The sequence below is a fragment of the Bemisia tabaci genome, chromosome 2 (genome assembly GCF_918797505.1).
Source record: "Bemisia tabaci chromosome 2, PGI_BMITA_v3".
In the NCBI taxonomy this organism is placed as follows: Eukaryota; Metazoa; Arthropoda; class Insecta; order Hemiptera; family Aleyrodidae; genus Bemisia; species Bemisia tabaci.
This window is the reverse complement of record NC_092794.1, coordinates 45,901,393-45,910,122: the sequence shown is the minus strand read 5'-3', so window position 1 is coordinate 45,910,122 and position 8,730 is coordinate 45,901,393. Positions and strand designations below refer to the sequence as shown.

The window sequence follows — 8,730 nt, the reverse complement described above, 5'->3', positions numbered from 1 at the left end:
ATTGATGTGAATTACTCGTAATTTTTATTGATTTTACCAAACCGCTTGAAAAATCGCGAATGTGCTGCAATACCGCAGCGATAATCGCGCAGTTTCTCATTTTTCGGAAAATAGCGCTCATTTCCAGCGATACCGAGATGAAAAGCGCGTAATTATTTAGGATTCAACGAATCCTTGGAATCCGATTTTCCCTTGGATCGTCGGCGCGAAAATCGAGTCGTGTGGTTCTTGGTGGGAACAGTTAACAGTTTGCGCAAAATGATCATAACACTTAATTGTGACCAAATCAAGTGGATGCTTGACTTTCTATCTACCCCCTCCTCCCTACCTTTAATGGCAGGTCCTCGGGGAGTAAAAGGTTGGTGAAATAGGTAAAATATTGGCATAGCAAGTCAGTCAGGAGTACTCATTTTAAAGTTTTTTCAATCGCCTCCCTCTCCCTCCCTTTCTCGAAGGTGCATTTTCACACACCTTTACTCTGGAATCCATCCTCGGAGACTAGCTTTACCTCACGATTGTACGACAGGGAAATTATATAATAACAATACTTAAATGAAGAAGGAAAGGTCTTGTGTCTCCAGTAATTTGAGAAAATTTACCTCCACACTCCATTAGTGTCCGCTTCCTTGATATGATTCGTCAAGTGAGTCAGCATCGCGGCATTGACCGATGTGTACCATCGCAAAATCCTATCCTTGTTGCCTTCAGAAATCGTGTCCCTGCGAAGTGAATTCAATTGGAAACAGGGATACTTTGAATTTTCACTGGCTGATCCCGATTGATACTTTCCATTTAAATTTTAAGGAACTCTAAGGTGTCATCAGAGAATTTACTGTCCAAGTCAAACAGAAATGTGATTAAAAATGAAGAGGGTAACACGTGTGGAAAAAAAACTTATCAGACTGGGTCTGATTGTGAGTCAATGCGGCTGTACTGTTATAGTTACAGGATGTCCACAAATCCGGAAAGTCCGGAAATAGCACTGATTGTTTAAGGGCGGTCTAGAAGCACTGAAAAAGTGCGGACTTTTTGCATAAGTAGGTCTGGAAATTTTTTCTTTTTTTTTGCCAATTTTGTCTCAATTTGAGCGAGAAATTCAAATTTTTGAAATTTTAAGAATTCGCCAAATGGAGGTACTGAAAAAGGACTGAATTTTTCTGTGGAGGAGGTACTGAATTTCTTGGGAATGTACTGAAAAAGTACCGTTAAAGTACTTATTTTTGACCACCCCGTTTTAGTAGACGTCCTGGGTTATTAACTCTCGTAGAACTACGTATCTTGGCCAGGTTGTTAAATGACTTTAAGCTTTTAAAACGATGTAGGAGCCTGTGAACGAACAAATGCAAATATTATGGTGTTCAGTACTAGGCAAACGATTTTTCTGAAGAAATAGCTTATAACGTGTAATCGGTTGAGATGAAATTCATACGTCACATCAAAATATGAAGATACACAATTTTATAAGTAATGCCTCACTTGAAGTAGAATCGAATTTGCGAGCTCATAAAACCTGTCGGGTTATTGTTCGACTTTGTACCAAAAATATTAGAGAGAAAACTTCACTGTGAGGGAATTTACAATCCTGCACATTTTGCAATATTGCTTTTCAATATCTACTTGAGCTCGCGTCGCCCGATACATGGACCGATTCTTAGTTTTTCGGGGACAACATTTGTACGAAGTCGGCATTAACATGGTTTCTAAAGATTCAAAGTTTCAACCATGAAGTTTTCCACTCGGAAAGAGTATCAGCCTCAAACCAAAACAATGTGCTTCTGACACGGAAAGAAAATCAGCCGAAGCACCCCCTAAGTACAGATTGTAAATTAGTTTATATTCCGCGGTATTCTCGGCACGAGCAGGATTGCGCACCAAATAATGGTTTACTATTGGGCGCATATGGATAATTCCCTGTGTAAGCAACATACTTTCCCGAGTGGAAGCGGCTTCAACATCTGATATGTTCGTATTTAATTTACTAAGACTATTTCTGATGGTAAGAGCAACTCCCTCAATAGTACAAAGCGTAATAATTTCAGCTTTACGCAAGTAAATTACAACTAAAGTCACCTGAATTGGGAAAGTTCCATCTGAAATTCGGATTTGTTCCTGATGAGTGTGAATTGAGAGCCGTTTTCAGAGTGTAAATGAAAAACAGACGGCCATATGCTCATATTCAGCAAAACTGAATCGGTCGCATCATACCTCTCTGTTAGGTTTTTCCTGGACGAAGAAAAAAGTTCAGCATTAGAGATGGAAAGATCAAAAATGTGGAATATCCATGAGATTTGGCATGGAATTTACTTAACATGGAGATTGGACTAAGATCTGCTCAGAAGTTCCGAAATGGTATTAGCCAATCTTCACTTGAGCGTGCAGCTAGGGTCATACCTACCTGATTATAATCATATAACATTTTCATGCGTGTGACATGTTATTGAAATATTTCTTAACATGAAAAACTTTTTTCCCCTTATCACCAAAAAAAAAAAAAAAAAAAAACATGGAAAATGGTATCGAAAGTAGTTAAAGTAATATTCGTTTCATGCAAAATGCTCAGATACCTAATTTCTTTACGATTTAGAGGACTGGCAACGTCGGTATACATTTAAAACATAATAAAATTAGTGCTCCTTTGTCAGATAGACACTGTCGTGAAAGGCGACGATGCTGGAATCAAGTTGAGGTTTATGAGAAGCAAGCTAAGCGTTCAGTTCGCACTGCATGCGACGAAAAGTAAAGGAACTTAATTATAACGGATAGATGCAACTATTCGGGCTCCACGGATGTCCTCGTTGCATACGCGTGAAAGTGAAGGCGTTTTGACTCTTCAGCCACTCACTGCACTGCTTCGCCCGAATCCAACCGTGAATGCCGATCTAAAATGACGGAACGCCTTCAATTATTCACTGATACCACTAAAATAGCACTTAGTCACGAAACACGAAAAGTTTCATAACAATCAGATTTCTTGCACAACGAAAGTTTTTCCTGTCTCCTTTTTCTCAGTTTAAAGGGCAATAATTTGCGTAAATGACTCTCCGCTTTCTTCTCTTCAAAAGCGGGAATCTTTATTTGTCCTTTTGGAGTTTTTGCTTTTGAAATTGTAGCGTCCTGAACACCTCCCCCCTTTCATACCCCCTGAAGCGCACCCATAACTCAGGCTCAAAATTGGAGCGTTAAGAACTCTATGAACGGCCCCCAACACGCTTAAGTAGTACTTATTAGGACGTATTCCTATCAAACGGACTATGTGCATTAAGCCATGAGCCCTGAGCCCTGAGACCCATACGAATATATGCATAACAGGGCTTACGTCATAATGCACATAGTTCCGTTTGGAAGAAATACGTCCCTTAAACAGTAATTAAAAAAGTAAGCATACCTGTATGTGCTTCCATTCGTGTAGATGAAAAAAGCAACCTCCGAACGCTCTTCTTGAATATGTGTCACTATTTTACCCAGCTCGGTCGCAACAGTCACCTAGGAATAAATTTAGTTAAAACATAATTAAACGTGAGCCCTGTTATACGTATAAACCTGTGCTTTCTAGGGCTTGTTTGGAAATTGAGATACGCCTTTGCGTCTAAGGAGTGCCAATATATTTTTTGACATTTTTTTCTTCCTCCGATCGCCTAGACAGTCTTTCTCTTAACACCTTTGATTGATGAGAAACCGCGAAAAAAAGGAGGGGGGGGGGGGGGCTTTTTAAAGTATAGGACTGTGTAATTTGCTCAGGCGGAAGTTCCGCTAAGCCTTGCGGAAAATGTGGCAAGTATAATGAGATTTAGTTCAGGAACACAGTCCAACTTTGGGGTGCACATTGATAGATTACTTCTTCAGCTAGTAACGTCAAATCCTACCTCACCCTAAGACAGTCGAGATCTTCCACTTTTCTCCTCTTTTTTGTTTCGCCTTTATTTTATTTTTATTTTGTACACACTGGAAAAAAAAAACCACATTGGATCTAGAGTCCAGACTCTTACAAACATCGACAAGAAAAAATACTCCTGATTCCATCAGATTTAAACTTTGAACAAGAACCAAGCCTCTTAATTTGAGCGGATTTCCTTTTGATTTAAGCTTAAATCTGATTGAATCAAGAGTCCTTTTTCTTGTCAATGTTTTCAAGAGTCTGGACTCTAGATCCAATGTGTTTTTTTTTCCAGTGCAGTGTGCTGCACATGAGTTTCCCTAGTCATCACAATTTTAACTCCACAAGTCGCTTTAAAGTCATATATTGTTTCAAAAATTGCCACAACAGAGGTATTCTGTAGGTACAACCTTTAAAGTCCATCACTCATAAACTGACAACGCGTTTTTTTGTGCTTCACTCCAATTATTGATCGCCAAATAATTGTGTCCATTTAAGTGCATAAAGTGGCATCTGCAAGTGCAAAATGGAAACGACACGTGGCACTATCGTCTATTACTACTGACTAGGATCCGTCGCTCAAGAGGACGAATAAATATTAGCGCAAGAACAGACGACTTGGTTGCCTTGTGTTTGGCAATAGTGTGCATTTTATAGCTCCGTTGTTTTCGCAAGTTTTCAATGATCTTTGCCATCTGCGAACTTTTGTCTGACGTCCTAAGTGATCGAAGTGGGGGTGGGGCTGAATAAGAAAGATACAGAATAATCCAGGAGTCCTGCAATGGAGATGTTGCATGTGTGAGGAATTTGCGACTTGACTTGATTCTTTTGTAAAGGTTCGCGAGAAACACGATGGTGCTACTGGTTTTCTCTGAAATCAACTCCCTAGCTCAAAAAAAGCTCTCAAGTTGAGGCCAAAATGGAGGGGATATCCCACCCTACCCTGAGAGTCCACGTCTACATCAAGACAACTCTCCATGCCAAGATAGGGAACAAATACATTGACAGGGCTGCGTCTTTATTTGGGACTCCAAAACTGAAAACTCGGCAACCCTGCTAATGTATTTACTCCCTATCTTTGCATGGAGAGTTTGTCTTGATGTAGATGTGGACTCTCAGGGTAGCGTGGGAAATCCCCACTATTTTGGCCTCAACTTGAGAGCTTTTTTTGAGCTTGGGAGTAGATTTCAGAGAAAACCAGTAGCACCGTCGTGTTCCTCGCGAACTTTTACCTACGAATCAACAGTCAAATCACAAATTCCTCACACATGCAACATCTCTATTAATGGACGGCCCCCAAGCTGACCTGGGAATCGATGTCTGCCATTTCTTGTCGGTGCTTGACGAGGACCCGGAGGGAGACGGCCGTCTGGACGATGAGCGCCAGGATGGGGATGAAAGGGAGGATGAGCATCTGGAGGAGCTGGATCCTTCGTCCCTTCTTGTAGGCCGGGTTGTTGGTGCCCTCGGGACAGCACTGCCGACTCTCCCCCGCGAACGATACCTCGTCCGAACTCGTGCTCCGAATCGAGCCTCCTTCCATGACTGAAAAATTAAGTGTTAGCCAGCAACTAGGTTGAGATGTATGCGGGCCTGTATCGAGAGCATGGTGTCTAGTTTTTCAAAAACCGGGGAAAACCGGGATTCATCAGGGCATGAAAATACACCGGGAAAATCAGGGAATCTGCTCCAGAAACCGGGAATCTCTTTCATGGACCAGATAACTAGGTTGAGATGTACGAGAGCCTGTATCGAGAGCATGGTGTCTAGTTTTTCAAAAACCGGGGAAAACCGGGATTCATCAGGGCATGAAAATTTACCGGGAAAATCAGGGAATCTGCTCCAGAAACCGGGAATCTCTTTCATTGACCAGATAACTAGGTTGAGATGTATGCGAGCCTGTATCGAGAGCATGGTGTCTAGTTTTTAAAAAACCGGGGAAAACCGGGATTCATCAGGGCATGAAAATACACCGGGAAAATCAGGGAATCTGTTCCAGAAACCGGGAATCTCTTTCATTGACCAGATAATATCAACATCAGGAACATTTTTTAAATTAAAATTTTGAATGTGCGCCAAAGAAATGGCCGTAAGATGTATTAAAATTGATATTCATATCTGAAAGTCTGGAAAATTATATTCCTTTCCCCTAGAAAATCCCGGGAAAGTAGGAGAAAACTTCGGTTTTTCATCAGGGAATGAGCTCCTGAATCCTGATAATCTTGGAAAATCAGGAAAAAATCAGGGAATGAGCTTTGCCATGAAAACTAGACACCGTGATCGAGAGAGGGGTAGGGTGTCTACAAGTCTGGAAATAGTACTGATTTTAAGGTCGGTTCGGAAGTATTCAAAAAGTGCGCTAATTTCGCAAGGAGGTCCGGAACTTTTTTCATTTTTTTTGTCATTTTTGAGCGAGTAAATTAAATTTTTGAAAGTTTTCGAATTTCGTCAAATGGAGATACTGATGAGGTACTAAATTATTCTGTTGTGGAGGTTACTGAATTTATCGGGAAAGTACCAGGAAAGTGCTGTGAAAGTCCTGATCTTTGGTCAGCCTGTTTTAGTAGACACTTTGTGGGGGTGAAAGCAGCGGGCTGACTATTGAAATTTATGTACAAAGCGATAGACATGCAAAGAAGACATGGAGAGTATGGAGCGATCCCATTGATTGAAATGGATGATCCCTATAGACTAGGGAAGAAAACGACGGACTGACTATAAGGTATCTCGTGGGTTGCCGTTAGTTAGTGTATTACCTACCTCCTTTATCCGTTGTAACCACCCGCTTCCACCAAAGGATGCTGGATGTAAGAGACTGGGACCTTTAACATTAGTGGAAAGATACGATCGAATTTAGGATAATCCAATCTGTTAGGGAGAAGATGTACCAAAAAAGAAAGAACGAGGGTTTCAAAGAGGAAAAAGGCAACGTGAGATTGAGATGAGCCATGGGTGTTATGGAGATTTTTACTTTCTTCAGAGGCTTTGATCATGGGCTTCTTGGACCCTTTTTTGCGATATCTCACGCATGTCCAGCGAATATGTTGTGTTAAAATAATGTAATATTTCAAAAACCTAACGCGTTGATTCAAAGAAAATATTTTTTTCATGTCTCAGAAAAAAAATTCTGAATGAAATACTTTTTTTAATGTACCTACATGTTCGTCATCGAGGACAAATTTTATTTCCTATGAAGCGAAAAAAAATCTAGTTTGGGTTTTTTTTCTCACCGAACGTTTTTTCTGCAACTTCCAATAAAATTTTGAAACAATTTTTATTTAAAATCACTTAAAATCCTGCTGTTTAACATTTTTGTATTCCAGTGCAGACCTCTGAATTTTTCAAGGAGGCCTTAAATTAGGCAATGCAGTTAGAAAAAAAAAAAATTACATCAGAAAATCATTAACATCAGATTCTTAGAATCGAAAAGATTTTCTCAATAGATAAAGGGGGGGGGGGACGTTTAAATTTTTTTTTTTTCAGTGTAGAACAATTTGCATCCTTGAAGGTACGAGTAGCTCCCTAAAGCAGAAATCTGATAATGAATCACGAGATAGGGGACGGCAGGTTGGTATCAGGGATGAGATGACGAGAAGGGATCGCTTACCTGTTGCGTGGAGAGCGGGGTGCGACAAATTTAAGGGACGGGTCGTGCGGGACTGCGTCTGGAAGCAATTTGAAGGGAGGGCGCCCGGAGAGCATGCGCCCCTCACACCTACGGGGAGGGGGTTGAAGAACATTTATTAAAGCTAGCCGTCAAATAAATTCTTTTTTTTCATTGACTGCTTATTTTCCCTTTCCTCGCGGGTTTCCTCAGTCGCTCCTCGTGTATCTTACTCGGGCACCACTCACCCCAAGCCGATTCGTCCTAGCGTTGATGCCGCTTCTAGCTCTAGTAAATCTAGTTTTGTTGTACTCAAGTCTAGAGTCCCTTTATACTGAGAGTCAAGACAATGTAAATCCATTTCTGATTGGTTCCCGTATTTTAGGCCTTCACAGTGTCACAAACGGGAATAAAGATTACATTTTCACCGATTGCAAAGATTATAATCTGGAATGGACCAGGGAATTACGGGTTCGGCAAGGAACAAACGGAATGAGAGAAGGAACGGAGAAAGGAATTTGAGAATGGGCCGATCAAGGATTACAAAAAACGTTCAATTTCTGTAATGTTTATTCCCGTTTGTGACTCCATGAGGGGGTGTTGTCTTGACTCTCAGTATAAAGGGACTCTAGTCTACGCTCCCGTTCTCAGGAGAAACACCGTATGAGCCATCAGACTTTGCCAACTTTCCTTCAATAAAATACAAATTTACTGGAATAATTGTGAATATTTTTCATCAAATTTTTTAGACATTATTATTTGAAATTGAATCTAGAATATCTGCAAATTTCAAGGAAAAATATGCATGACTTTCCCCAAAAATACTTGTTTTATCCGGGGGAATTTGGCAACTCTCGAATGTTCATACGGCGTTCTTCCTTAGCACGACAGTCCGGGCCCGTTTCGAGGGTGTCAACTAGTCCGGAATTTAAGTAAGTCCGGAAATAGTGCTGATTTTTTAAGGGCTGGTCCAGAAGTTGCGAAAAAGTGCGGAAATCCCGCAAGAAGGCACGGAATTTTTTCCTTCGTACCATGCATGTTTTTTATCAAAGCCTGGAAGTATGCAGTTCCCCGTTGGTTCTTTGAGTATAGTATTTGCCTGCAAGATCGAAATTATGCAATCAGTTAATCTCCAAGACACTAATGGAGATTTTGTGTCAACGTCATCTTTATCGCAATTCAAGCAAGAATTCCAAATTTTCGATTTTTGTCAAATGGAGGCACTGAAGAAGTTCAGAATTTTTCTGTTAAG

General features: G+C 40.6%; 1 protein-coding gene across 1 annotated transcript in view; it reads right to left on the bottom strand.

The window, feature by feature from the left end:
* LOC109029573 (uncharacterized) overlaps nt 1–5,520 on the bottom strand; it is a 49,833-nt gene extending 44,313 nt beyond the window's left edge. Inside the window, exons 1-4 of the mRNA XM_072296423.1 lie at nt 5,181–5,520; nt 3,386–3,483; nt 2,071–2,223; nt 600–797 (exon numbers count right to left, since the gene is read on the bottom strand). Coding sequence (XP_072152524.1) covers nt 600–797; nt 2,071–2,223; nt 3,386–3,483; nt 5,181–5,417 — 686 coding nt within the window. The 5' untranslated portion in view covers nt 5,418–5,520. The remainder of the gene's footprint in view (nt 1–599; nt 798–2,070; nt 2,224–3,385; nt 3,484–5,180) is intronic.
* Between the last annotated feature and the right edge of the window lie 3,210 nt (nt 5,521–8,730).